Source organism: Oikopleura dioica, chromosome 1, assembly GCF_907165135.1.
Source record: "Oikopleura dioica chromosome 1, OKI2018_I68_1.0, whole genome shotgun sequence".
Taxonomy (NCBI): Eukaryota; Metazoa; Chordata; class Appendicularia; order Copelata; family Oikopleuridae; genus Oikopleura; species Oikopleura dioica.
Window position 1 is genome coordinate 10,391,941 of NC_137291.1, and position 26,669 is coordinate 10,418,609.

The 26,669-nt window shown below is 40.6% G+C and overlaps 11 protein-coding genes across 12 annotated transcripts; 10 read left to right on the top strand and 1 right to left on the bottom strand.

The window, feature by feature from the left end:
* Positions 1-786: 786 nt before the first annotated feature.
* LOC145705685 (ribosome biogenesis protein NOP53-like) lies at positions 787-2,600 on the top strand. Its single transcript, XM_081783176.1, has 8 exons — positions 787-907; positions 963-1,187; positions 1,230-1,387; positions 1,432-1,587; positions 1,630-1,804; positions 1,851-2,049; positions 2,097-2,358; positions 2,401-2,600. Exons 1-8 carry the CDS (start codon positions 802-804, stop codon positions 2,551-2,553), a joined length of 1,434 nt encoding a protein of 477 aa, XP_081639302.1. The 5' UTR covers positions 787-801; the 3' UTR covers positions 2,554-2,600.
* Positions 2,601-2,626: 26 nt separating this feature from the next.
* On the top strand, positions 2,627-3,934 carry LOC145705728 (kelch domain-containing protein 9-like). Its single transcript, XM_081783214.1, has 5 exons — positions 2,627-2,690; positions 2,756-3,040; positions 3,088-3,336; positions 3,382-3,584; positions 3,627-3,934. Exons 2-5 carry the CDS (start codon positions 2,931-2,933, stop codon positions 3,881-3,883), a joined length of 819 nt encoding a protein of 272 aa, XP_081639340.1. The 5' UTR covers positions 2,627-2,690; positions 2,756-2,930; the 3' UTR covers positions 3,884-3,934.
* A 36-nt stretch (positions 3,935-3,970) lies between these two features.
* LOC145705708 (uncharacterized) lies at positions 3,971-5,999 on the top strand. The gene is made up of 4 exons (XM_081783193.1): positions 3,971-4,368; positions 4,421-4,733; positions 4,778-5,026; positions 5,066-5,999. Exons 1-4 carry the CDS (start codon positions 4,006-4,008, stop codon positions 5,431-5,433), a joined length of 1,293 nt encoding a protein of 430 aa, XP_081639319.1. The 5' UTR covers positions 3,971-4,005; the 3' UTR covers positions 5,434-5,999.
* Positions 6,000-6,888: 889 nt separating this feature from the next.
* LOC145705760 (uncharacterized) lies at positions 6,889-8,144 on the top strand. The gene is made up of 4 exons (XM_081783248.1): positions 6,889-7,046; positions 7,084-7,163; positions 7,217-7,433; positions 7,773-8,144. The coding sequence occupies exons 1-4, from the start codon at positions 6,949-6,951 to the stop codon at positions 7,912-7,914; spliced, it is 537 nt and encodes a 178-aa protein (XP_081639374.1). The 5' UTR covers positions 6,889-6,948; the 3' UTR covers positions 7,915-8,144.
* A 16-nt stretch (positions 8,145-8,160) lies between these two features.
* On the top strand, positions 8,161-9,590 carry LOC145705718 (cytosolic 5'-nucleotidase 3-like). The gene is made up of 6 exons (XM_081783203.1): positions 8,161-8,395; positions 8,469-8,913; positions 8,961-9,054; positions 9,104-9,253; positions 9,303-9,369; positions 9,452-9,590. The coding sequence occupies exons 1-6, from the start codon at positions 8,271-8,273 to the stop codon at positions 9,588-9,590; spliced, it is 1,020 nt and encodes a 339-aa protein (XP_081639329.1). The 5' UTR covers positions 8,161-8,270.
* A 394-nt stretch (positions 9,591-9,984) lies between these two features.
* On the top strand, positions 9,985-12,569 carry LOC145705749 (uncharacterized). Its single transcript, XM_081783237.1, has 6 exons — positions 9,985-10,064; positions 10,167-10,259; positions 10,305-10,401; positions 10,449-10,575; positions 10,866-11,671; positions 11,718-12,569. Exons 1-5 carry the CDS (start codon positions 9,998-10,000, stop codon positions 11,100-11,102), a joined length of 621 nt encoding a protein of 206 aa, XP_081639363.1. The 5' UTR covers positions 9,985-9,997; the 3' UTR covers positions 11,103-11,671; positions 11,718-12,569.
* Positions 12,570-12,611: 42 nt separating this feature from the next.
* LOC145705697 (uncharacterized) lies at positions 12,612-14,414 on the top strand. Its single transcript, XM_081783184.1, has 5 exons — positions 12,612-13,342; positions 13,386-13,501; positions 13,551-13,869; positions 13,915-14,030; positions 14,080-14,414. Exons 1-5 carry the CDS (start codon positions 12,625-12,627, stop codon positions 14,134-14,136), a joined length of 1,326 nt encoding a protein of 441 aa, XP_081639310.1. The 5' UTR covers positions 12,612-12,624; the 3' UTR covers positions 14,137-14,414.
* Positions 14,415-14,423: 9 nt separating this feature from the next.
* LOC145705739 (zinc transporter ZIP13-like) lies at positions 14,424-15,867 on the top strand. The gene is made up of 6 exons (XM_081783225.1): positions 14,424-14,561; positions 14,606-14,818; positions 14,869-14,960; positions 15,032-15,125; positions 15,225-15,366; positions 15,412-15,867. The coding sequence occupies exons 1-6, from the start codon at positions 14,450-14,452 to the stop codon at positions 15,479-15,481; spliced, it is 723 nt and encodes a 240-aa protein (XP_081639351.1). The 5' UTR covers positions 14,424-14,449; the 3' UTR covers positions 15,482-15,867.
* Positions 15,868-16,291: 424 nt separating this feature from the next.
* On the top strand, positions 16,292-22,700 carry LOC145695729 (NPC intracellular cholesterol transporter 1-like). The gene is made up of 13 exons (XM_081772739.1): positions 16,292-16,486; positions 17,207-17,889; positions 17,931-18,221; positions 18,286-18,312; positions 18,569-19,747; positions 19,855-20,263; positions 20,403-20,985; positions 21,029-21,278; positions 21,324-21,680; positions 21,724-21,870; positions 21,917-21,990; positions 22,038-22,137; positions 22,181-22,700. The coding sequence occupies exons 1-13, from the start codon at positions 16,454-16,456 to the stop codon at positions 22,218-22,220; spliced, it is 4,173 nt and encodes a 1,390-aa protein (XP_081628865.1). The 5' UTR covers positions 16,292-16,453; the 3' UTR covers positions 22,221-22,700.
* Positions 22,701-23,282: 582 nt separating this feature from the next.
* Positions 23,283-24,676, top strand: LOC145697028 (uncharacterized). 2 transcript variants are annotated; one of them, XM_081774276.1, is made up of 6 exons: positions 23,283-23,440; positions 23,484-23,621; positions 23,669-23,789; positions 24,063-24,209; positions 24,250-24,344; positions 24,413-24,676. In XM_081774276.1, the coding sequence occupies exons 1-6, from the start codon at positions 23,348-23,350 to the stop codon at positions 24,413-24,415; spliced, it is 597 nt and encodes a 198-aa protein (XP_081630402.1). In that variant the 5' UTR covers positions 23,283-23,347; the 3' UTR covers positions 24,416-24,676. The 2 variants fall into 2 exon arrangements, with proteins under 2 accessions (XP_081630402.1, XP_081630330.1); XM_081774204.1 differs by having other exon boundaries at positions 24,417-24,676.
* Positions 24,561-26,424, bottom strand: LOC145696838 (uncharacterized). The gene is made up of 5 exons (XM_081773976.1): positions 26,259-26,424; positions 26,012-26,190; positions 25,757-25,966; positions 25,267-25,710; positions 24,561-25,222 (listed from the first exon to the last, which is right to left on the bottom strand). Exons 1-5 carry the CDS (start codon positions 26,344-26,346, stop codon positions 24,599-24,601), a joined length of 1,545 nt encoding a protein of 514 aa, XP_081630102.1. The 5' UTR covers positions 26,347-26,424; the 3' UTR covers positions 24,561-24,598.
* Between the last annotated feature and the right edge of the window lie 245 nt (positions 26,425-26,669).

The following is a 26,669-nucleotide window of genomic DNA, read 5'->3' on the forward strand; positions in this document are numbered from 1 at the left end:
TTCGTTAACGATAATCATGAGTATTCTTAGGAAGAGCGTGAACTTAAAGACGATTCGAGAAGAGGAGAAAGAAAAGGAACGATCCTTTGATTGATTCCAGAGGCAGAGTTCGACGTTCGAACTCTGTCCTCAACAAGAGGCCAGGAGCCTTCCGATATTCTCCCGAAGCGACCTTGCGATTGCCCTAATTGCGAGACGATTCCCATAGACAAAAGTCTATCAGTAAACCTCTCACACAGTCGCCCTTTTTGTCAAAAATCTTCAAGAGCTTTCGTTGTTGATCCAGCCCAGTGATCTATCTTCTCGACCGCCTGAGTTCGATTTTCAGCGCGGGCTGACTTTTTTCACTTGTTGGAAATCCCTACACAGTGATTGGCTACGCGCCTCTATCAGAATATTCGGAAAATGTCGATGAGATAAGAGAAATGAAGTAAGAAGACAAATCATTATGAAATGCTAGAGCATTTCGCCCATTCAAAATATCATAGAATAGTTCAAACTGTAGTTCAGTTTTATTAAATACATACAATATTAAATCAACTGTTATAAAAATCAAAATGAAAACGAAAGGGATTCTTTAAAGCGAATAAACCCACCCTAAAAATACCATGGAGTTGAACGCTTTAGGGAGAAGGCCTCCGATCCGCTTTCCCGTTTCCCGCGCAGATCACTCTCGGGGAAGTCTAGAAATTTTCCTTAGCGCCTGGTTTGCGCTTGAGGAGAATCTCGAGATTCTGAAGATGTGAATCTCGAGATTTTCTGATGTTTCGGCCAATCACAGAGCCGACAAGGGTTTTTGCAATGACTAGGTGCTCTTGCCGCGAAATTGCGCGCGCTCCAGATCGAGCGACGCTCAGGGCCAGCGTCGCTCAGATTCTCCAATCTCCCTTTAGAGCTCAACTCCATGGTATTCTTTACAAATCAATTCTACGAACTTCGTCTTCTAACAATAATACTTTTAGATATTGTAATGCCAGAAGTGGAAGAGCCAAAAACAAAGCGCGCGAAATTCTCGCGAAAGACGAAAAAGGGATGGAAGAAGATCGACATCAGTCAGGAAGAAGCTGCTCTCGAGCAAAAACGGTTTGAAGAGATCCATTTTGGCGGAGATCTTTCGAAAACAAAGGATGAAGACCTTTTTGTCATCGACAGAAAACCCGTTAAAAAGAAGAAAGAACTCGACAGAAGTGAGTAAATTCCATGAAAATAGTTTGTAACTGTTCTCCTAGCTTGTTATCATGACAAAATCCTGGCGAACAAGTCGAAAGTGGCCGCTGCTGTTCCGGTAGAAAATCGTCCTGAATCGAGAAAGTCCATTCTCCACAATGACAACATGCTCAAACGAAAAGCAAAAATTGTCGATGTTGCTAGAACTGATCTTTCGAAGGTAAGAGCAAATTTCCTTTCCATTATCTAAAGCTGCTTTCGTAGAAACTGACGGCTGAGCAGATTCTGGAAAAGAACAAAGGGTTGAACAACAACTATGATCTCTGGTCTGCCAATACTCTCACGGAAAAACAAAAATTCATTCCAGCAAAGCATGCAAAGCATTTGAGAGGACTTGAGGGCGTCAAAGCACCTAAACACGTAAGAAAAAACCAAAAAGCAACCTTCAGATCATTCTTTTAGATGAAATTCAAGCCGAAAATGATGGAAAAGGTTGAAAAAGTCTCTGTAGCGCACGCAGGAGCAAGTTACAACCCGGACTATGATGATCATCAAGCCTTATTGCTCCAAGAGCATAACAAGGAATTTAAAAAAGTCAAGAGCGAAGATAGCTACAAGGAAAAAGCTAAACCGAAGAGTAATAAGATTTTTCGCTGCTTTAGATTTTCAATCCTTTCTTTCAGACGTCGCTACGGAGGAAGAAATGGCGAGAGAATCAATGCGTGGCTTAGGAATCCTGCCAGATGAAGACGATGATGATCAGTACGAAACTGAAGAGGAAAGCACAGAGCCGGGATTTGTCAAGAAACCGGTCAGAGCTGAAGATAGAAAGGACAAGAAACAGAGGCGGAAAGAAAAACGAGTTTTGGCAGCTCAGCGAGCGTAGGACTATTTGAGATTTCTCATCTTTTTGAAGGCGGACTTTTCAGGGTTCGAAGAAAGAAACAAATGGCAATTTTGCTCAACCAGTTTTACTCAATCAAAAAGATCAAGAAAGGCCTCCGAGAGCACGAAAAAGAGCTAGAGAAGCAGAAAGAGTTTAGAAAAGAAAAACAGGAGAAGCGCGTCCCTCGAATCGGCGTTCTCAAGGCGGATATGAATCCTGATCAAGATGTTAAACTTTCGGAAGAACTTGTTGGAACGCTTCGCCAGCTAGTTCCAGAGGGAAATGTTTTGACCGACAGATTGAAGGTGAAATATTCTGTTGAAATAATGGACTAATAATTTTTGCAGTCTTTTGAAGCAAGAACGATGCTTGAGCCGCGCAAAAAGCAGAAGCGACATAAACAGGCCTTCAAGACCAAGTGGCAGCAGAAGAGGACTTTCAGAGAGTGGGACGAACAGTTTGAGAAGGAATTGAAGAAGGAAGAAAAGATGGAGAGCTAAAATATTTTCTTGAATTGTGCTCTATTCAAGCGGACTTAAAATGACTCTTTCAGCGGTAAAATAAAATGATTTTAGAATGGAAATCGCAGTTGCAAAGGCGAAAATAATCGGAGAAAATGATCTTATGACAAGGGATGGTGAGATTCACCTTTTTCAAGGAAGCTTCTCAGAAGAGCTTTAATAAACCCTCTCTTTTGAAAAGAGTCTATTTCGCCAGCGCATCTTTTGAGGGCCGGATCTACATCCATGGAGGCTGCAGAGAAGCTCATGGAAAACACCCAGAGCCTTTGGCGGAAATCCTCCTTTTCGATCAAGAAACTCTTTCTGTTGGGGAAGTCAAAAGTGAAACTCTTGCGCCAAGACTTTGCAAGCATCAGATGTCGATAAGGGATTATAAACTTCTGCTGGTTGGAGGGTGGGATGGATTAAAGAGACGACATCAGTGTTGGTTTTTTAATCTTAGGACGCGGCAGTGGATTTTGTTGAGGTAAGCACGCCTTTTTCTTTCGCTGATATTTTCATGATAGATTTCAGGGAGACCATTCCAAGCGGAGATGTTGAGCAGAGTCCTGCCGGTCTTAGTTCCCATTCTTTTTGCCCAGTTAGCGCTGATACCTACGTTGTTACTGGGAGAGAAGGCTCTGTTCGATTCCAGAAGAGATTCGCCTGCATATTTTCCCTGAAAATCTCTGAAGGAGAGGGAGAAGTTCCAAAGTACGAGTATGCTAGAGTCTCTCATCAAATGGGCTCGAGATCTGGTCACAGTTCTCATTATGCTCCAAGGTTAGAGATTTGCTAAATTTTGAGACTCTAGATTTTGATTCATAGCTTTTGCCGCGGGAAGAAAAAGTGTCCGAATCTGTTGATGATCGGCGGAAGAAATGAAGAAACGATAGATTCTATGCCTCTCTCATCGTTTACAAATGTGAAAACACCCGAGTTTGACGCGAAACAGAAGGTGATTCTTGATTCAGTAAAAATGAAACTGAATAGCATCAAGCCTGCCTTTCGAATTCACGCTTCTCTATCAGGTACAAAACTACTTTCTCCCACTAAATTCATGAATCGATCAGTCGACAACTGGATAGTTCTCCACGGAGGACTCGTGTTCAACAAAATACGCGACAATGTCCTCGGCGACTCGTTGATTCTATACGACTCTAGCTCTTCCAGGTGGCACACGATCAAAATCAGCGGCGACAACAATTGTCTTCTGAAAAGATTCGGCCATACGTTAGCTTCTTTGAATGGAAAACTCTACATTTTGGGAGGCTCGCAGAGCGATGAAACATTGGTCTCTCAAATGCTCGAGCTCGTTATTGAAAATTAGAATTTATGTCTTCTGTATCGAAAAATTCTTTCCTGCTCCGAATATTTTCTTAGTCCGAAAAAACAGTATTTTTATAGAAAGAACCCTGCTTTGATTATTGTTTCTTCAGAAATTTATCCAAGATGAGACTCGTTAGTCTATTCGTTGTCGGAATAATTTGTCAACAAGTCGATCCTTCGGCCGACAAGCGTTTGCCGTTGAAATATAAGAAAGGCGATTTTAAGAAATCCCTCAAATCATCTTCTGATGGAGAAACGAGCTTCACCAAAGAGTTCTACGAGCAAGACCGAAAGACACAGCAAATGCTCTGTCGAGGTCTTGTTGAAATCGATTACAGCAAAGCATCAGCCGTTGAAATTCTGATTCGAATAATGGAGCTAATCGAAGTGACGGGAACCATCGACGAGGTCGAAAGCAAGTTGACCGTCATGCTCAACATGGACAAACTAGAGGAGTTAAAATCGACACCAAATGACACTCACCTAGTAAGAAGTCCCCTTTTCAAGAGACAAAAAACATTCATGAACTTACTTTCAGACAATCTCAGAACTTTCAAATAGCCTGAACGATCTGCTCTACCCCGTTCAACTCGACGAGCGAAATCTCCTCGAAAAGACTCTTGATCGACTTGGAATCGACATGATGACGTTCTATGTGATCGTTGGTGGCACGATCGTTTTTTCTACCATAACTTTCGTCCGATTTCACGGAAGAGGATTGGTGGAGCAATTTGGTGTCTCGATTTTGCTGAAAATAACTTTAACTGTTCTTTGGCTTCTAAATTTACCCGCAGCGTATGAAAAAGCGCTGCAGAAAGAAACTGCTGAATGGAAAGCCGCTCAATTCAAAGGTTAAAATCTACAGTTTTTTTGTCTTTCTTAAAATGTTCTTCAGAAATTCCAAATGAATGCCGAGGATCGCGTTCTATAACCGACCGTTTGTCCGGCTTCTTTTCGTTCGACACGATAGACCCTTGCGTCAAATATCACCAAGGAATGATTGAACCAAGATATCGAGTTTCTTGGTTCGCTGTTGCTACGAGTTCTTTCATGGAAATAATCAACCCGGTTTTTACTGAAGTAGCGAGGGGAATAAGATCCAGTTTGGATACGCTCTTGGATGGAAAGGGCTTCTATCATCAATGTAGGCCCCTCTTTGCTTTTATTTTTGTCAATTTTCTAGTGATTTACTCTCTTATCACCCTCATCGTCTTCATCTTTTCCTTCATGTGGATTACCGGATTCAAGTTCAAGCTCTCCAGCCTCCTCTTCGGCATCGAATTCGGCCCAGAACCACAGGAAAATCAAAAATCGAAACCAAAAGAAGACGAAAAGAAACTTTTGATGATCGAGAACGCTCTTCAGAAAATGGAGGCCCTGCAGCTGGAAATGTCCAAAACCCTCCACGATTCAAAACAACGTGCCAAATTCGCGGCTAAATTCAGCCTCCCGGCTCCCAAACCCGGGCCAAGTGGAGACCACTTGCCAGTTGAAAACATCTCTCAAAGAGAAAACGATGATTCCGATGGCGATTTCGAATGCGTCAACTAAAATCATTTTTTCTTTCTCACTGCCATTTATTCTTTTTTTCAAACAGGTGCTCATTTAAAATTTTAAATATTCCGAAGTTGTGGTTTCGCGATCATCCAGCATTGATTTGCGCGACTCCAGAGCACGGAAAAGACCTTTACTTGGAATATTTTGTGATTTGACTTCCACAAGAGTTTTGTTTTGAATTCTCCGCGTATGATTTTCAATGAATCTTTTCCTAGAAATCTTCCGATTAGTCCACTTGCCGAGTTTGATAATCCTGACGGGTCTAATTATATCGCTTATAAATTAGGGTCCGGCATGGATCAGGGTCAGATTTTTTTATAAGCCCATTTCACTTTTATCGGATTCCCTAGGTCAAAAAACATATTTTATTCCATTACAGTGAAGCTTGAAACCCAACAAGAAAAAATTTACAGGCAATATAAATCGACATCAAACAGTTGATTTTCTTAAGTTCAATAGTTTCATCAGTTTTAAGCTGTTTCCTGTAATACCAAAGCCAATACTTGTACTTCTATCCTCTGATAGGTAAACAATAAACTTTGCGCCATTCCACATGTAAATCTTTCTGTGATTATCAAAACTGCAACAGAGCATTTCTAGAGCAGAATAAGGGAAAAGGTGCAAGTTTACATAAGCATTTCCTTGATTTCTTCAGGCAGTTCTTCGAGCGTAAAATTGTAAGTACCAGGGCATTTCTCATGTGAGTTTAATGAAATAGCATCAAGCTTGAAAATATTTTTCTTTTTTTCTCAAAACATTTTAACTCGTGGCCTTTGACTTTTCGAGGATCTTTAATGAGCCACTTTCCAATTTAGAAATCTGAACAGTACAATTACTGCCCCACTCTCCGATACGTATTTTAATCGCATTTTCTTCTCTCTGGACCCAAATTTTGGGCTCACTTCGTTGATCTTTCAAGAGCGTGATTTTGTGAGAGAAATTCTTGGAAAGACAGATGGAATCGCCATCTTCATTTGTGACTTTTGAAGGCTTGAATTTGCGAATAATTATCGGCGGTAAATTTTTATGAAATTTGATACCCGATTTATTAGATTTTACCCTTCATTGATCACTCATTCTGAACTAAACAAGCGCATCACTTTTCTGCTACATTCACTTTTCAAGCCTTTTCTCTATATTTCATTGTCTCTGATTTTGCTTTAAAAACCAGAACGACTATCAGCAGGATCATCCTTGTTTGAATTTTGCTCTGAGAAAATATCAGCTCTGATCTGAAATCTGAGCCTCAAACTTCGATTTATCTCGATTCTAAAATTGCCTTGTGAATTTTTCGACGAACAAAAATCATCCATCAACTGTGTTGTTTCACGAATAGCTATAATCATATATTACCGTTAAATTGACGGCGTCAATAATTAGCAGCCTGCACCTTTTTCATTCAAATTGCCTTTTCGACTCTTTTTTTATGTCGATTTGTTATTTAGAAATGCTCAACTCTGAAATGATCACTCCAGCTTAGGGCTAAACTAACACTCTTCCACTTGCAGAATGAACGAGCTGCCGTATGTAATCAGAAAAAACATTTTCGAGAAAATTGGCAGTCAAAAGCCAAAAATTAAATGGTTTTATCCAAGTGGACTTCCTCGGTAAAATCACAATGCTTTTCAAATTTCATTTTTCTAGGGAAATTACGAATGAAATGGACACGCTATCGAACCAACTGAAATTTTGCCTCGTTTATCCTGAATTTTTAACGAAGTTAGGTTAGTCTCTAGAAATCACTAGAATGCTGGTTTTATTGATTTGTTCCATTCAGACCTGAATACGAAAAGACTCCCCCTGAAGTGCCTGTATTTGCTGCACTACTTTCCAGAGTACAGTTCCAGGACAGAGAAAGAAATCCGCGCACGATTACGTAACGACGCCAAAGCATTTGAACACATAGAACACGAAGATGGATCGTGGGAGGTGCATTCGTGGACGATTACTGACATTATTGGAGATAGAGAGGAACATTCGGACTGGGCTTTCAGGTAAAAAAAGAAGTAACTCATTTCCTGTTTGAACAGAGAAAGTAATTTTACTACACGATTTCTTGATGAAATTTTGAATAGATGGGGATCCAACTGAGAAATCTTCGAGGGAACCTTTCAAGAAAAAGAATCCTGCTATTTAGAAATTGAACTTTCTTTTGGTTTATTATATGAAATGTTACATAATGCCCTAACCCGTTATCTTTTGCGTAGAATCAAGTCCCTCGCGTCGCACTGTCTGATCGACATTTGTTTTTGAAAAAGCGCGAATCGGCCATGTTTTTTTTTCTTTCAAAATCAAATTTTAAAATGCGTGATTTGCGATTATATCTCTTTCAGATATTACTGCGAGTACTTGGCATTTCTCATCGACTTATCAGTCGTGCGACTAGAAGATTCGTCCTCGCTCATGGATTTTGCAAGGAGAAATAAATTCAAGAAGAGTGAAGCATTTTTGGCCGATGCTCTTTTGTTCTCATGAAGAAAAAACTTATCTTACCTCAATAACTTCCTTTATTTTTATCTATCGCTTCTTTATTATGTTGTGTACTCAAATATGCTAATCTAAAAAGAACTTTCATTGTGACTGTTGAAAATTTTAAATATTCTATGCAATTATATCTTTATTTTTTATTGTATCTTAAAATTCCCTCATCATATTGTGCTATCTAACTACTGCTCTTTCTACTGTTATTTCTGTCAACCCCTTTCATTAAGTTTACCCGATTTTCTTTGGTAAAAGAATCGCTCCTTACGCCCTAAAGACATTTGAAAATCAAAACTTGATTCTTATCAACTTTCGCCAAATTTTAACTTGGTTGAAAATTTCAACTTGAAATGAAGTTGAAAATCAAGGGTGTCCTCTTTAGGTTTTCCTATCGGATATTCTCGAACAGCGACAGTTACAATTATTTACTGGAGCGATTTTCTTGCCAAAGAATTGGTCGTTATCAATTGATTGGGTAAATCTTCTGTCTTCTATAAATAAGCAAAACTGTAACTCAATTCTCAAGTGTTATTTTTCATTATTTTCAGAAAGCGCAGTATGTCCACATTCGCCGCTCAAATCGCCGTTGAAGACAAAGTTCTTGTCGGAGACGCGGTAAAGGTGAACGCAAAAGTGGCAGAAATCAACAAAGCTGGCGCGAAAGAGATCCAATGTGTTTTCGACTTTGATGCGACGATTTCAAAGCACAAACATAATGGCGAACACGCTGCCTCGTGCCATACTGCGCTGGAAAAGACCCTGGGCGAAGAAAAGTACTCGGAAATGGTTGAGTTGAGAAACAAGTTCATCAAGATTGAGTTCGACCCGGCCCTGACGCCTGAAGAAAAATCGCCTCACATGACAGAGTGGTGGTCAACAGCGCACAAGAAAATCGTCGAACATCATGTTCAAAAACAGAAGATTCAAGAGTCAGTCAGAAAATCTGCCATTCACATTCGAGAAAGAAACGATGAGTTCTTCAAACTATTGGAGGTAAATTTACACAAACAGTCCATTTCAGGGCTCAATTTTTTTTTCAGAAAACGCCAGTTCTTCTCTTTTCAGCTGGAATCAAACAAATAGTCGAATACGCGATGGAGTACAAAGCTGCTGCTGGGCTAACCTCCAACATGGGTGCGAAATCTTAACCCCCTGGCGGCTTTTTAATCCTTTCTATTTTCAGACGTCGTTTCGAACGAAATGATTTTCGACGAAAACGAGAACGTAGTAGACTTCTCCGAGCCACTTATCCACACCTTCACGAAGAATACGCAATCGATTGGCGAGACTTGGCGGCGAAAACTGCGTGAAAGAAAGAATGTTCTTCTCATGGGTGAGGATCTTGTGGGATTGAATTGGCGATGATTAGAAAATCAATTTAGGTGATAGCGAAGGAGACCCAGATATGGTGAGGGATGATGATTTGGCTGAAGGAGGAACTTGCTTGAGGTGAGAAATTCTCAAACTGAAGAACGAGGCCTCTAGAACAGCCTTGTGTTTTCATCTTTCCCCATTTATTCAATTCATTCAGAGTGGGATTCCTCAATCGCGATTCCCCCGAAGCCAGAGAAAAGTACCAAAAACTCTACGACATCGTCATCGTCGACGACGAGAGCCTCTCAGTTCCTATCAAAATCGTTCAAGCAATCCTTTCTGTCGACTCCGAATAGAGCTCTCTTTTGTTTGTGAATTCTAGATCATTTTTTTTCAAATAGCCTATTTTTCTCTAGATCTCGCCAGGTTGGCTGGATCATCGCAAACAACCTATCTTTACACTGATAACGACAATTTTTCCTTCTCTTTTTCAGTCATAACTTTCGTCTTCAGCGCCAGAAAAGTTGGCGGTTTCTAGTTCCATAAAGCCCAATGGAGTGAGTTTATAGGTACTATCGTTTCTTCTTGTGCGTCAAAACACAATCTTCTACCACTAATGTACTGTTACTTCTGTGCCTCGATCTTCACTTGTGAACTTGTTTACCTGAACTTCATTTAACAACATTCTTTTTTTCCGTTTCAATCAAAAACTATTAACAAAACTTAAAAACTCTTACGACGGGCTTATTTTTCAGGTAAGCATATGTCCAGGCAAGATGGTTTTAGACCCCGCTGCGGTACTTGGCACGGAGACGATCAAAAACTTCATCAGGAAAGTTCAAAAATTCGGGTCTTCTGAAACTTCAATTTGAAATCAAGGAAGACTCTCTTCTTTTCTTTCAAGATCCTTCCTTCTTCTGAACTCTGGAAAAAGCAACTGTTAGAGCGCGATTCACCTGTCCATAACCAACACTCCCAGAATTCCAATTTCATCAACTCGTTGAGTAACGAAAGCAGAGAAAACGGTAAGAAAATCTTTGATTGAAAGGTCAACGCTTATTTCTCCGTAGCGATTTTCAGACAACCCTCAGAAGAGGAGATCAAGAAACAGTTCGAAGAAGCGGTAATTTCGTCGATCCAAGGAAGAGACTTGAAACTCGATGAAGTGTGAGTTAATTTCTTTCTATATTTCTTTTGATGGTTAAATCGGTTAGATGGAACTACGTTGTGACTAAGTTTGGACACTTGACTGAGCACCCGAACTGGCGGACGATTATTCAGCACACGCTTCGGAGTTGCCCAGATATTGAATGCGATCAAAACAACAGATATTTCTTGAAGGTAGGTTTCATGAAAAGAATATTTGAAATAGCAACTATTCACAACTGAGAAATGCATGAATTTCTCGACGATTAAGTTTAAACTTCATCGACTTATCAGCTCTTACGAAAATAGGGTGACGAGCAAACCTAAAACCGTTTCCCACGCGGCTAGATTAGTTCTTTGATTTCGTAAGAATTGCGTCGAACAAACCGTATAAAACTCTCCGTTTATTCTCATCTTTTTTCATTCCCGTCTTTTTTCAACAAGAGAAATGTTATGAAAACAAAATGCCTGAAAAACGGGTTAAGACGGACGCGATCATGACCCTGAGCCTGACAAAAGCCCAACTGGCGCAGCTAAATCAAGGCAACAGTTGCTTGTGTCTCATGCCCCAAGAAGCGGACTTCGAAAACCCGGAAATAGCGAGAGATTCGATGTTCAAACCGGACGAGTCGGAGATCAAGGATGAGCCAGTGTCTTCAGATGTTCCTCCATCGGATTCTCCGGAAGGGGTCGGATATGATATGAGCTTGAACGGCTTTTAAAGCTCACTATCGGCGACGCTACTTTCAGTTGTAGAATTCTAGAATATCGGTGAAATCTTAGCCTACAAGAATTTACATGTTCATATAAAATTATCATAACTCGTAATTTTAAAATTTCCATGATCATCATCGTGATACTCGCATGAAAGCTTTTTATCTTTTATTTTATTTCGCAAAATTTTCGTTTACATACATGCTCTTAATAATTCAACTTACTGTACGACCCTTCAAACAAATATAATCTCCATGGAGGGGTCTTCAATTACGCTAAATTTTACAGAAAATTGAAAGAGGGAAATGATGATTTAGCGTAATTGAATGTCCCTACTTGGAAAATTTCTGAGCTCGGCTGAAAGATTAATTAGGTTTATTTTAGAAAGGCAAATCAAATTTCGACCCCAACAACAGCCATCAAGTGATATCACCCTTTCTAACATTGACACCCCGTTCTCTGTCAGCGAGCCAAACACTGCCGACTCGCAGAGCACTCCAGTAACCGACAATCCAGTTATGTCTCCACTTACCGATCTCAGTTATCTTGACAATCTGACTAGCGCACAGCAGGCTGAGTATGATCAAATGTGGGAGGACTTTGTTAACGAGTACTATTCTTAGGTACACCGGATCCACCAGTCCGCGGAACTCAGCCTCATCGCAAAATCCCTCATTTATCGATCGCGATGTGCAGCAACTTTTAGCGTATCTTTAGTTGTTGGTTTTTCTTGAAAACAAATGAAGACAAATTCGAGCAGCTTTGAGAAGATTTCTCAATCGGCAGCTGTAAGCCATCTAATTATAGCGATTATAACTTTTTATTCTATTCCTGATTCATTCTTGGAATCAACGAAGAAGTCTTACCGGTAGTTACCGAATTCGAAAAATTTCGAAATCAGATATTTCTTACGTACGATTAACACAATTATAAGTACGACTATCAATATGAGTAGCTCTCCAAAATGAGTCTGAAATAAATCTGCAACCATATCCCTGATATAAATCCTATATCGCTTCCTGAAATTAACAGTAAACGTGCCTCAAAAATATTTTCAAAAAACCAATCCACCCGTTTCCCTGATTCACAATTTTCAAGTGCTATCTTCACCAAAAAAAGCATAATTCAAAACCACTTGTTTCCCAAGTTCTTCTCCTTTTCACACCTATTTTTCAATCCCCTTTTTCCACGAAAGACCTTTGTTTCTTACTTTTTTATTTCAAATCGCTGTCTACCCATACTGTAAGATGAGGTACCCAGTTCAAACATCACATGCCTTAAATATTCTTCAAGGTCAATTCAAGATTGCGCGGCCTTCGAAACCAATCTTTCCAAGGCCCTGCTTTCATTATTTTCAGAATTCAAATCGCCCATTTTTTCTGATTTTTTCCTTTTTTTATTCACTTCCCCTGTTTCCTCACATGTTCAATAGAAAATACGAGTCCAGCTGCTGGACTCTATTTCGTTCACGAAAATTATTTTTCCAGCATTGAAACTAACAATCGAGCATTCAGAGATTAAATCGGCTTAATGCGGCTGACGGAGTTTTGTAAAATCACGGAGTATTATGTCAGGACTTTGCCAAAAGCGGATCGAGACGTAATTTTGAAGACGCCCGAACCAAAGAACAGCTCTGTACATGAACCAGCCGCGAAGGGCGAGGGATCTTCTTCGAGCATAAAGAGTCAACGAAAAACTATTCTTCTCGCATTTCCACAAGAGAATTCCCAGCAACTCAACAGACCTGATCCACAGCTCTTCAAGGTACCATCTCCGATCGTTCCAGAAATGGTCAGAGAAGAAGTGGTCTATAACGAAGAAAGTCCTACGATGATGGAAACTGACGACGACGAGAAAACAATCGACGTTGAGCGCACCCCTGACAGCGTTTCGGAAAGCGAGCCAGCAGCAGAATCTGCCTACGGATCGGCCGAAGAGCCGATGAGCTTAGCAGACCAGCAAAGCGATAGCAGAAACGAACCTATTTACGTTGATATCTCTGATCCAGAAGACGGGCAGGAGGGAAATTCTTCCCAAGGGATGAAGATAATTTATGCAGATGAAAAACAGGAGCAGCAAAAATTTCTCACAGACGTGAAACAAGAAAAGTACGTATACGAAGAGCTCTCTGAGCACGAATCTCTCGCAGATGGGCCTCTTGAGCTTGATTTGCCGGCAACACCTTCTCCTCAGCCGATGATAAAACAAGAACAGTATGACGGCCCTCGCCCAATCTTTCAACCAAGAGGTATCTTTTTTCCATTTGCTCAAATTTCACCCCAATTTATTAGCCTTTCCGAATCCTCTTCTGCTTACACCAAAGACTACAGGCAACAATCGCGGCAATGGCACTCGCCCTCACGTACCGATGTACAATCCCTACTGGATTCCCCCCGTTCTTCATCAGGTAATATATAATGACTAACGTTGATTGGAATAACATACGATAACAATAGTCACCGTACCGTGAAGCGCCGGGCAATCCACCGCATCGTGCTTCTACATTTTTGCCGAATCGCCCGCCTTTTAATCGCCCTCCGCCGCCAACCATGGACTTCAGTCATCTGTACCCTCAGTTCCCTCAATTCGAGCCCAACAACCAACAAGTTCACCAGCAGGCTCGTCCGCCGCTTCCCCCTCCTCCGCGCCCAAGTCACCAACCACCGCCAGTGCAACATCAGAGAATGCCGCCGCCTTACCAGAATACGTTCATCCACCCTGCTGCTTATTTTAATCCTCACTTTGCACCACATCTTTCTCTTTACCCCCAGCGAGGTAAATCTGTCTCTTCAATACACTCGTCTCAACTTTGACATTTAGAGTTCTATCAAGGCCAATATTACGGATCGCAGAATAACAACGCCCAGCAGAACCATGTCAGCCAAAGCGAAGCTCGAAATCAAGCAGACTCTTCTTTTAATCCATACCAAGCACAGGTATTCAGAGATTGGTCTTCCTTGATTTCAATAATTATTTATCTGAAAGGGTGCTCAGAACAACTACCGGCCATCGTACTTCAATCACACCAATTTCAAGCAGTGAGCTTCAGGAGTATTTCTTTTTTTTTTTTCTTGTTATTTAACCGTATGGTTGACAGTTTATCATACCAGTTCACACAGATACCAGCAACAGTCATGTTTACCAATTGCGCCATTTTCTAGCTGCCAGTTAAGTCTACCTAACCTCTACCACAGTTCTGAACTGCCACAAGATGCTTTCATGTGCCTAAAAATGTGTCTGAAAGACATATCGCGTTTGTCTTTTCTTTTGTCAGTCCGCTAGTTCAAAACTTTGTCATAATAATATCTATTTATCTCAGGACAAAACTGTTAGAAAGACCCTTCAATAATTCAGAATGTCAGATTGGGGAGACTCGGTCGCTTTTTGTTCTACAATTGGATCGTTGCTCGTCGGGCTCACTGGGATATTTCCGCTCCTTTTTGTCAAGAGAAACAATAAGTATGCAGGTAAACATTGTATCAACCGTTTCTGGTCGTTATCAGTTTCAAAGAGTCAGCTTGGATAAAGTACGTCCTCGCTTTCGGCGCTGGAACACTTCTTGGAGATGCATTTCTTCATCTTCTTCCTGAAGTAATGAGTTATCATGAGTGGCCTCTTGGCGCCCTCGCTGGATACATGTTTGGTTTTATCTTTCAAAAGTTCTTTCCCGAAGATGATTCGGCCAAAACTGGTGCATATGTGAACCTTTTCGCTAATTGCCTCGGTAATTTATTTCGCCCCAGACTGACGCATGTTCTGACTGTTTTTGTTCAGACAATTTCACACACGGATTAGCGATTGCTGGTTCATTCGTAATTGGAATTAGCAGAGGCTGGGCGACTACTGCCACGATATTGGTTCACGAGGTGAGTGGCTGATGAACCCTTTGAGTGTTGTTTCATTAGACTTCTATAATTGAATGTCAATTATAATTAAGATTCCTCATGAACTTGGCGATTTTGCAATTCTCCTGCGAGGTGGGTTAACGAGAGGACGTGCTGCTGTTCTACAGTTAATTACTGCATTTGCAGGTATTTACGTGACTAGCTGAATGAATATTTAGCATGGCGAAATTCCAACCATGTCAAATATAGAATCGCGCGATCAGCCTGGAATAAATTTGTTTTCAGGTCTTTCCGGCGCCCTAGTTGTCATCTTACTGAAAGACATTTCACCGGACTTAGTACTTAGATGCGTGGTGCCTTTTACAATTGGTGCATTTATTTACGTATCGCTGACGAATGTACTGCCAGAACTGATGGAAGATGAAAAGTGAGTCTTCCTTGATTTCGATCTCCGTTTTTATTGAATTTTTAGGAACTACCACTGGATCATCCTTAATATTACCATCGGTATTGTAACGATGGGCCTCTTATCCTCGTTATGATTCTTAGTAATTATTATTTTAAAATTCTAAATATTTGAAGACATCGTCTTTTAAAAAAAAAACGCAAAACAGTTGCCTTGTTTTTTCAACCGCAAAGTTACTTTTTCATATTTTCTGTTTCCAAAAATATCCATTTCCGCTCTCTCGTACAGTACAGTTATCGCAAAACCGCCTTTCAACTTTCTTCAAACCTTGATTATCAAAGTAATTCAAAGTAAAATCGACTCCCGAAATTAGTGAAATTATTGAGCTCTCCTTCTTATCTTTTTATTGCCTTTCAGAAAATCTTCCGCTGTTTGAATATTGTCTTATCTCTGTATCCTTTTTCTTCAAACCCAACACCACTTTCTTGAATACGATGCTTATTTAAACTTAATAAAGCGCAATTTGCAGAAAATAGCATGAAAGAGAATACTTTCTAGCATTTCTTTTTTGTTTCTTGAAATTGAATTGATGAAAGGGCAGGAATAAATTGCACTCCTCAATAATTGATGCTTTTCAAGTTCGGAGGTTGTCGACTTGGAACGCAAAATGGCAGAAATATGCAAGATTCTTTCTTTAGATGTGCTGAGACCTTCCCACAGGTGCAATTGCAGTTCGTTTAAAAAGTTCATAATATTAAAGCTTTTATAATTGCTGAAGCCTTTCGAATTCTGAGTTTACCTGTGGAGGGGCTCTCCCTCCAGGGAATCGCATTTGCGCTGAATCATCCTCATTGATTGCGTTTTGCGATTTCAAGAAAAGACGGGCTCGAGAGCGCCCTTGATCGCGCTCACTATTTTTTTCTCTCCACCTCAGGATTGCCGTGGAAAGCGGACTCTTTTCTCCGGCAGTGAGAAAGTCAACTCATCGAGTCTCAAAATTCATTTTTTCAGACGGATAGAAATAGAGGAAGATTTGAAGATAATACTCAGAAGATAATTTGTGGCCTGCGTTTCTTGCACGGCAAAAGATTTAAGTCTCCGAGAGGAAATGCTGATACGTCTCTTATGCAGCTTTTTTATTGTAAGTCATCTTAGAAAGAAAGAGAGAGAGAGAGTTCTGTTGAGAAGAATTGTGTTGTTTAATAAGTCTCAGAATAATTGCAATTTTTACTTGTTTAACAAGTTATTTAACCCTAAGAAGCTGGGAAATAACGACTGTCGGTTAGACACTCAAGCGTTGATAAATCAATAAGTTCCTTGAAAACCGAAGCAAATCGAGGAGTCCCAGATTCTGAATTGCTAACGGAAATGAATCAAATTTAGAAAATCACGCCATGTTATTTTTATTGTGGCCTAGTAGGAAACTGATTCATCGTAAGAAAAGAAAGTTACAGTTGACTTCCTTCGCGAAAGCACTTACTCAGCATGACGGAATTCTGACTTTATTACTCTGAAGAGCCACTGACCTTTTACAAAACTTACAATCCCGTAATTAGCCACAAAAGATCATTTTACTAGCTCATAGAATAAGCTAAGCACACATATTTTGATCCAATTATTCCCTATTCGAAAGCAAGGTCCTTCCGAACGCAAAATTTCATTGTTGTTATGCTAATTTAACGACGTTGCCCTTTGGATTTCTCTCCATGGAACAGGCAACGCAAATGTTGACTTTTTCTTGATCTCTCGGATTCTCCACTGCGTCGGTCTTTTATTCAAATTTAATTTGGAAACGCACGTTTCTACGAAAAGTTTAATTCAAAGTTCGCTTCTCAATATTAAAATATATATAAATTTTAAGCTCATAAATATCTGTGATGCGAAAAGAAAAAACACAAGAAGGAAAGAACTCAAATCCGAAGAGGGATACTGCACGTGGTATGACCAGTGCTACTTTGACTCTGGCGCAAATGTCTGGTACAATTGCCCATACAACAAGAAAGCGAAAAAGTTGACGGATGAGAAAGGACTCGAAATACTGAAGGATCTCTGTCCTTCTCTCTACGGCGATGGCAAAGGAGTCAAAACATGTTGCTCACCTAGCCAGCTGGCGAATATGAAGGCAAACATGGGTGTTCCATACACTTTAATTGGCCGCTGCCCGAGTTGTTACAGGAATTTTCTAAATTTCTGGTGCGAGATGACTTGTAGTCCCAATCAAAGCACCTTCACCAATGCAGCTGCTTTTGGAAAAGACAGCAGCGTTGACCCACCAGTTGAGTACGTAAAAGAACTCAACTACGCTGTCAATGCTTCTTTCGGAGACCGCCTTTTTGACAGTTGTAAAAACGTCTCCAACCCGACAACTGGTGCCAAAGCGTTAGACATCATTTGTGGCAATTGGCCCGACGGATGCAACGGGCAGAATTGGCTGACCTTTTTGACAGACAAAAGCATCAATAATATGGTTCCATTCAAGATTAATGTGAAGTATACGTTGGAAGGCACCGAGATGTCGAATTTAATGAACGCTGAGACATTCAGGTCTGTAACGATTATTTTTTAGTAAAAATATCTTTTATCAGGTGCAACGAGACGGCACCCGGCTCAGACGGCCCCTGTTCCTGCAATGATTGCCCTGATTGTTGCAAAGCTCCTCCAGTGATTCCACCCCCGCCAGAGCCCTGGGAAATCTTCGGCTACCACGGATGGACAGTCATCGTCATCTTCACTTATGTAATCTTCGTATGGGCTTTCGGAACAGTTGTTATTGCTTGGCATTTATTCTGCAAACAGAGTCAGGGGCACACGTCAGAAGGCTGCTGCACGCTGGTGGACTTCTACGGTGGCGGACCGCAAGAACTTGCGATTGATGAGTAAGTAGACTTAGTAGAGGCTTGATTTTATTAGTTTCGTCGGTGATTAACATAGATAATACAGATTAATTCATAAACGAGCGACTCAGAGGTAAAAAATGATGTTCGCACTCACTTGGCTTGATTCAATATTGAATCCTCTAACAAAGGAAACACTCACAGTATCATTTTGTTCGATTAGGTTCAAACGAGGACAGTTTTAAAAGCTCTGTGTTTCATGTGAATGACATCATGCATGTTTTCATCCTTGTGTTCTTCCTTTTGAATTTGAGTTCTTGTCTCAACAAGCCATTAATAATTTACGTCACTTTTTCAATCCGTTTCTTTGTTTCAATCATTTTATTCAGGGAAGTAATCGAGCACGAGCAGCTAAATGCGCATGAATTCAATGGAGACCAGGGTCCATTTACGAATTTGACAAATCGTATCGATCAGAAAATGTCGCTCTTCTTCGAGGCACTCGGCTTAATCTGCGCAAGTAATCCGTGGAAAGTGATCTTTGCTGGTATTACCGTAGTCGTCGCGCTGGGCTTAGGATTGATGAACTATCAAATCACAACCGATCCAGTCGAGTTGTGGTCAAGTCCGACAAGTCAAGCTAGAGAGGAGAAGAATTACTTTGACGAGAACTTTGGCAAGTTCTTTAGGACCGAAATGATGATCTTCTCAATTGATCATGTTGTTGACAGTGCGGATAAAGCGAAAAACGTCAAACTGGCAGATCTATGGCAGGACTACGTCCCATACACGTCAGCAACCGATTATGTGCCTCCATCAGTTCCATTCTCACCAATTTTCCAACTTGGGATCCTCGAAGAACTGGTCCGAATCCAGAACGAAATTCAAACACTTGAAGCTGTTTATGAAGACGCTAAATCGAACACAACTGAATCGATCAAGCTCAGCGATATCTGCCTCAAGCCGATGGCGCCTGTGAATAACAACTGTACTTTCATGTCTGTGACGAACTACTTCCAGAACTCTATTGAGAATCTCCGAAAGAAAGCTGTGGATGGATGGTTCGACACTCTTTTAGCCGATTATCGATCGCATTTAATCGGATGTACGCGTAATCCGACAACGATCGAAGAAGATTCCGCTACTTGGGAGGCGGCAGGTGAGCAGGCCATGTCATGTCTTGCTTCCTTCGGCGGCCCAATAAATCCAAACGTCGTCATCGGCAGCTACGATGAAAAATTCTTCTTTAATGGCAGCCATTTGGTTGTTAATATTCCAGTGATAAATAATGAATGGACTGCCCCGAGGGCTGTGCTTTGGGAGAAGCAGTTTCTTGATTACATCCAGACTTGGCAGGATAAACACTCAATCGTGAACCTAACCGATTTCAATATTAACGACGATGGATCAGTAGACCCTGATAAACCAGCTTGGGTGAGAGTCAAGATGAACGTTGCTTATTCTGCCGAAAGAAGCGTGGAAGATGAAATTGAACGTGAAAGTGGGACGGACGTTTTTACCGTTCTTTTTTCATACATCGTCATGTTTGCGTATGTCAGCTTCGCCCTAGGACCGGCTCCGTTAATTATTGAGTTGAAAATTGCCAAGTTCAATTACAAATTCTCATTTTCCAGGAAACTACGGTTTCAGTAATTCTCAATATCGAGCCGCAAACAGGTCAATTTACGTCAACATCGCGAGTGTTTATTGACTCCAAGATTACCGTCGGTTTCATGGGCGTCTTGATTGTCATGGCTTCCATTATCTGCTCCCTCGGGATCTTCAGCTATGCCGGCGTTAAAATGACTCTGATTATTATCGAAGTTTTGCCATTCCTCGTCCTTGCCGTTGGAGTAGACAACATCTTCATCATCGTCCAGCATCTCCAACGCGATCATGGTTCGAGCAAAGAAACAACTGAGCAGCAAATAGCTAGAATTCTTGGAGAAGTAGGACCTTCTATGGCCTTGTCAAGCGGGTCCGAAACTGTAGCATTCTTTATCGGAGCTTTGAGTACAATGCCTGCTGTAAGGTCGTTTTCGCTTTTTGCTGGAGCTGCGGTTTTATTTGACTTTTGTCTGCAGGTAAGTCAATTGAAAGCTCTCCTTTGGGACCTGAGTTCAGACTAATGCAGTCTTTAATTCTTAACCCGAGTCCAAAAGTTCGTTTTTAATTGAAAAACAGCGGGTTCATGTGCATTTTGCTAATCCCCTTTTCTTTCAGGTGACGGTCTTTATTGCCGTTTTGGCTCTCGACGAGCGACGACGAAAATCAAAGCGTTTGGACATTTTCTGTTGCATTTCGTACAACAATGCCAAAGACCCAGAAAACGACGAAGGCCTGCTGTACCACATGACAAAGCGTTACTTTTCGCGACTTCTACTCAATTCAATTGCTCGTCCATTCATAATAATCGTATTTTCCTTTATCGCCGCGTTTTCACTGGCCTCTTTACCTAAACTCCACATTGGCCTTGAGCAGAAGTTGTCCATGCCCGAAGATTCGTATTTGATCGACTACTTCGAGACAATGGCGTCTAGCCTTGAAGTCGGCGCTCCAGTTTACTTTGTTGTCAAAGACGGAAGCAACTACAATGAGCGAGACGCTCAAAAAGCCCTCTGCGGTGGCGCAGGATGTAATGACGATTCTCTCCCTTCACTTATCGCTGACGCAGCACAGATTCCAAGCTATTCTACAATAGCCACGCCCGCGATGAACTGGATGGATGATTACTTCGATTGGGTCAGCCCTAACTCGCCCTGTTGCAGAGTTTTCAACGAAAACGGAACTTTCTGTGATAGCACAGGTAAACTTTCGTTAACAAACCCAATAAATATCGGTTAATTCAGTACCGGATCGTGAAAATATCTGCACTCAGTGTCTTTCGGAGAACAAACGACCATCTGGAGAAGCGTTTGACAGATTCCTGCCGATGTTCTTGAGCGATATCCCTTCAGCTACTTGCCCAAGAGGAGGCAGTGCTGCATACTCGTCAGCTATTAACATCACTGATGGTCATATTGGTGCATCGTATTTTATGACTTATCACACTCCAGCGAGAACATCTGAGGATTTTATTCAATGCATCACTCATGGACGGTATAAAATGTATTTCCATGGCTTTTAAATAAGACTCCTCTTTAGAAAAATGGCGGTAGAAGCGTCTGACAATCTGAAAAACGCTACCAACTCCGACTCGGCCGAAGTCTTTACCTACTCCGTCTTTTACGTCTTCTACGAGCAGTATTTAACCATCGTCAATGATGCCTTCGTCAACCTCTCCGTCTGTATTTTGACTGTGACTCTGATAACGATGATCTTGTTGGGTGTTGCTACAGGCATTTGTGTGGCGATTACCATTTCGCTGATTATTCTGAATCTTCTTGGGGTCATGGTTGTCTGGGAAATTTCATTAAATGCAATTTCACTTGTCAATCTTGTCATGGCTACTGGAATCGCGGTCGAGTTCTGCTCGCATATCGCTAGAGCATTCGCCAAAAGGTATTTCTACCTTTCTTTATGATAATTCAAGCAGTGTTTTTAGTCAACAACAAGGTCGCGTGGCTCGCGCCAGGGATGCTCTTGCTGAGATGGGCTCATCCGTCTTGTCTGGAATCACTTTCACTAAATTCGGAGGAATCGTCGTTCTAGGATTTTCAAAGACGCAAATCTTCCAAATCTTTTACTTCAGGTTTTCATACACTTAAGCCTTCAATCTGTATAAAAATTGATTTCAGGATGTACTTGAGTATAGTCGTCCTTGGTGCTCTTCATGGGTTCTTCTTCCTTCCAGTTCTCCTATCTTATATCGGTATGGATAAAGTTTACTTGGTTTGTATCTGGCATTTTAAATTTAAGGTCCTACTGGAAGATTAGGGTTTAAAAAGGTCCAAAGCACTCCATCAGAAGATGAAAATTCGGACCAAAGTCCTATTGGAAATAGCAGAGAAGATATCAGGTAGCTAAGATCTTTCTTGGCCCTTTTCAATCATTGATTTCAGCGTCACTCCTGATGTCACTGACGAGAGATTAATTCAATAAGTTCAAGTCATTTCACCAACGCATCTTACATTCCGCACACCCACAGTAATACCGTCGAGGTTCTTCAAAAATATATATTTATAAATCCAGTTAATCAAGTTATACATTTATTCTCAAAAACGCCAAACAGCCGGGCCCTTTAAAATATTCTAGTCTTATTGAACTGTTCATAATTCACTTTTTCAATGCAACTTTTGAAGCTGTTCCTGCTCAAAGGTAGACCTGTACTTTTAATCTTATTTTTTTCTCATTTTCCTTCATTCTAGCTTTTTTAGAATATAAATAATGATACTCAGATATTTAAAAGATATTACTACAAAAGATATACCTTGATACTATATATAAACTCGCTGCACATTTTTTTATTCAAATTATTCAAAAGAAAACTCAACTTATGACGTGTTAAACTTCAAGTTAAAACACTGACAAATGCTTCTGTTTGTTTCACATATTTTCTTTCACTAAATGTAAACATAAATAAACTTATAAATAAAAAACGAACATCAACGACAGTAGTCAAAGGAAGACTACTGTTGTTCTACATTGTTGTACAATTTTTAAGTTGACAGAGGGAAACGAAATCGCAAATATGGTTACTATGTTTTGATGTACTGGCACGTCTGACATTTGGCGGCTACCTTCTGCCCTTTTTGTTAAATTTGAAATCGATGTCGTTAAATCTAGGTCACTAAAACACCCTTACGTAAGCCAATTTCTCTAAAATAGAGCTATTTTTGACATTATTCCGTGGATGATCAAATCTTCTTGCCTTTACAGGATACTGTACGGATGTAGCAGGTCATCCATTGCTATAACAGGAAGGAAAGCTTTGAAAGAGCCATTCTTGGATGTTTTTAGCCTCAGGCATGTCCCCTTGTATCCGAAGTTCCATAGTAGTTGAGGTGCTTTAACGGGTGGTTTGCTGCCCCCGGCCACGCCATAAAGGTTTCTGATGGACAAAGAAAACCTTCAGATAAAGTTGTAGTCTTACTTGACTTGAAAAATCACCAAATCAAACCACTATTCAAAATTTCGTTGGCAGACGAAATCAGATAGGAGATCAACGAAGACTAACTGATTCAACAAACGAAATAGTCGCTGAGTTAGAAAATTATTTGAGAGAGAATATGAGACTTTTCCAACTTTCGCGACGGCTTTTGTGTCAGAATTTAAAGATAACCAAGCATGTGAGAACTGTCAAGTCCCAGGGATTTTACTCGGTGAGTCTTTTTTGACCGATTTCTGATTTGTAAATGGACTTAGAAATTCGACAAAGATGGGGACGGGGAAATCTCGCCCGCTGAATTCAAGAAAATTATGGAATCTTCCGAGTACGGCGATGTTTACAAGCATTTTGACGACGACGGAGACGGAAACATCACCCCAGAAGAACTGATTTCCGTAAGTTTCCACCTCGTACTAAAAATAGTATGAAAAAATGCGCTTAGATCTTGGTCAAACTCGGAGAAGTCCCAATGGATCTTGCACTTTACTTCAACGACATGAGTAGCTCCAGCTCGACAGAATTCGCTGGTGTCGTCAACTTCCTTACGATTTTGACCAATTACTGTAAGTCTTTCAAACAACTAAATTGCAGGTTCATTACTTTCTATTTTAGGCAGATTTATGAACGGTAAGAGGTGTTTATTTTTAACGGAAATAATAACAAAAAAGAACCTGTGAGTTCCGGTTACTAAAGACCAACTACTGCACAAGTGACAGTTGTTAGGTGTTAAGAGGGTGTTACCTAACTTTTGGTTGATGCATCACGCACAGTCTATCTAATCTCGAGTAACCATGGTCAAAAATGCAACTTCTGCTAATAAACTTTACCTATTTCAGGCTCCATGAAAAACCCCGCAAAAGTGGAACAAGAAGTCCTCCAAGATTTGGAGCAGTTCGCAGAAGGCAGCGAAACCATCAACAAAGATCAGCTTCAGGACTGGCTCTTCAAAATTCACCCAGAATTCGACGATGACCTTCTTGACGGTGGAACGCTATAACACCAAGATTTTAATGAAAGTTTTAGCGCTCGCGGAGGGGGCTGATTTAGACGGTGATGATGAGATCAACTACATTGCTTACGTCCAGCTCGTCACTCGACAGATCCTCAAACTTCGAAAGGTAAAAGAGAACTTGATCGAGGCTTTTCTTCTCTTACTTCACTTTTCAATGACTGAAAAAATATTCAGTAAGGTGCCAAAAAGCGTTTACGGTGGCTACAATTTCAAAACAAATCGAGGTTAAAAATGATTTCGCCACTAAAATTCCTATTTATCCTGTTCAAGTTCAATAAGTACCAAACAAATACGCCACTTTCTGTTCATTTCATTTTTGCGTGTTTATTAGATAATAAAGAAACTTTCATTCTGCTATTCTTATATTCTTGAGGTTCCCATGTTTTCATCGGTTACCAACTGTACGCTGTTTTCAAAAAATAATCTGTTTGCGAGAATTTCTGCGTGGTCGAAGGCGTTCTTTATAAGATTTTTGCTGCTAGAATGAATCTCTTTGTCTGTCCACGGTTGAATTTCTTCATTCCAAAGGGTACTAGTGCTCTGTTCTCTTTGATTTCCGCGTTTAAAATAGACAGGGACGAAAGATGTTTCCTCGAGTTGCATGGTTTTCTCATTCGCAATGGTCGCATCAGGGTCAATTTCGGCATCGTTTATCAAAGCCTCTGTTCTATCAGATGCCTTTTCCGAAACTTCACTGCTTTCAACGGACTCAATTCTTTGCCGCTTTTGATTTTGTTGGTTCTCGTTCTCTGTCGACTCCCTAGGCAAAGATCTCTTCAGAGCATTTTCCGGTATGATGATGTCTTTCTCCACTAGTTCTGAGAACTCGTCGATTTTACATGCATCATCGTCGGAAAGCGTCTTGTCACTTAAGTTTGAAAGTTCATCTAATTCAGGTAAAGTATCTTCTTCGGGAAAAGAAGTAGCCCAATCTATTGTTTCTTGTCTGAAAACGGTCTTTTTCGTTGACGTTTCCCCAATCACCTAAATTTCGTCAATGAAAATCTTCGGTTATTTTTTCGTCTTACCGAAAATCCAACTTCTTGACCAAGTAATGGTCTCTCATGAAGTTGGTTTTTGATCATCTTTACTAACTCATCTGCGTTTTCCTTCGACGGTGGACTTAGCTTCGGAAGATCCGTCAATACCATCGTAAGCGGCAACTGAATTTTTTGACCATCTGGATCCTCGACAAGACCACACATTTCAGCCTCATCGTCCAGAAGAATGCCATGAACTCTCCGACACTCTCTTCGAATCGTCTTCCACGATTTGTATCCTTTTCCTTCCTCATTGTACTCTTTTACACCTAATACCTTCTTGAAGACACATTCTTTCAAGCTTGGCATGATGTAGCACTTTTGGTCTTTTAGCTTTTTTCGCTTCTTTCTTGTCGGAAGAATATACTCAGTAAAAATCGATTGCAACCGGATGAATGATACTCTCATCTTTATATCAAGCGTCCCATTGAACTAGAAAAGGGTTATTATTGAAAAAAATTGTAAAAAAAATACTCACAAGATTAACTTGAGTACAAGCGACCGGTCGCTGTTTTTCAGGAACGTAGTGATAAGAGTAACGATGGAAATGAACGTAGTTGAGGAAAAAAAGGTTGTCGTGGAGTTTGATAAACTTCGGAACCAGGTGGAATTGTATCCATAGACAAATGCCTTGTCTGAGAGTAGCGCTATCTGTCATTCCAGATTTTTTGATCTTCAGACCGAAAACCTTCAAATAATGATGAACAGTCAACTCTAGTTATGAGAGACTTACAGATGAAACGACAAACATCGTATCCTTGTCGTAGTCTTCTCTTTTCATCGTAAGAATCAGTTCGCCTTTATTTTCGGGTTCCTGATCGTTCTCTTCGTTCGAATTCGACCATTCATTTCTGTTCAATATACTCTGAGCTGACAACAGACGAGGTCGTCTGCGTGGTTTCACTGGTTTCTCTTTATCAAGGTTACAACTGGCTCTCAAGTATCTATCTTCGATTTACCGGTATATTGTTAACCCTAACCTTTGTAGGAAATGGTCGGAATAATTCTTCCTTTGCACTCACTGATTATTAATCTGCAGAGTTCGATGCCCCTGTTGGGCCACGTCATATCTGTAGTCTCAAATTTTTCACTGATCTCTGCAACGCAGGAAATCAAGTCCTTCTCTAACGGAATTTTCGCTGTTAGACATCTTTTTCAAGTCTCAACGATGCTTTCAAATTGAAAATAACTACATTTGGGACCTTCCTAAATTCATCTCCGTAGTAAGCCATGGAAAAATCTCTCAAGTCTCGTGATTCCTGATCGGGAATAGTTTATTCTGAGCTCGATCATTGTCGTAGACTCGATCAGTAGCATTCTAGTAATGGAAAAATTTATCGAATAAGTCTTTCAGACGTTTTATCTCTCAATAAGGGCATTTGATCTAGAGA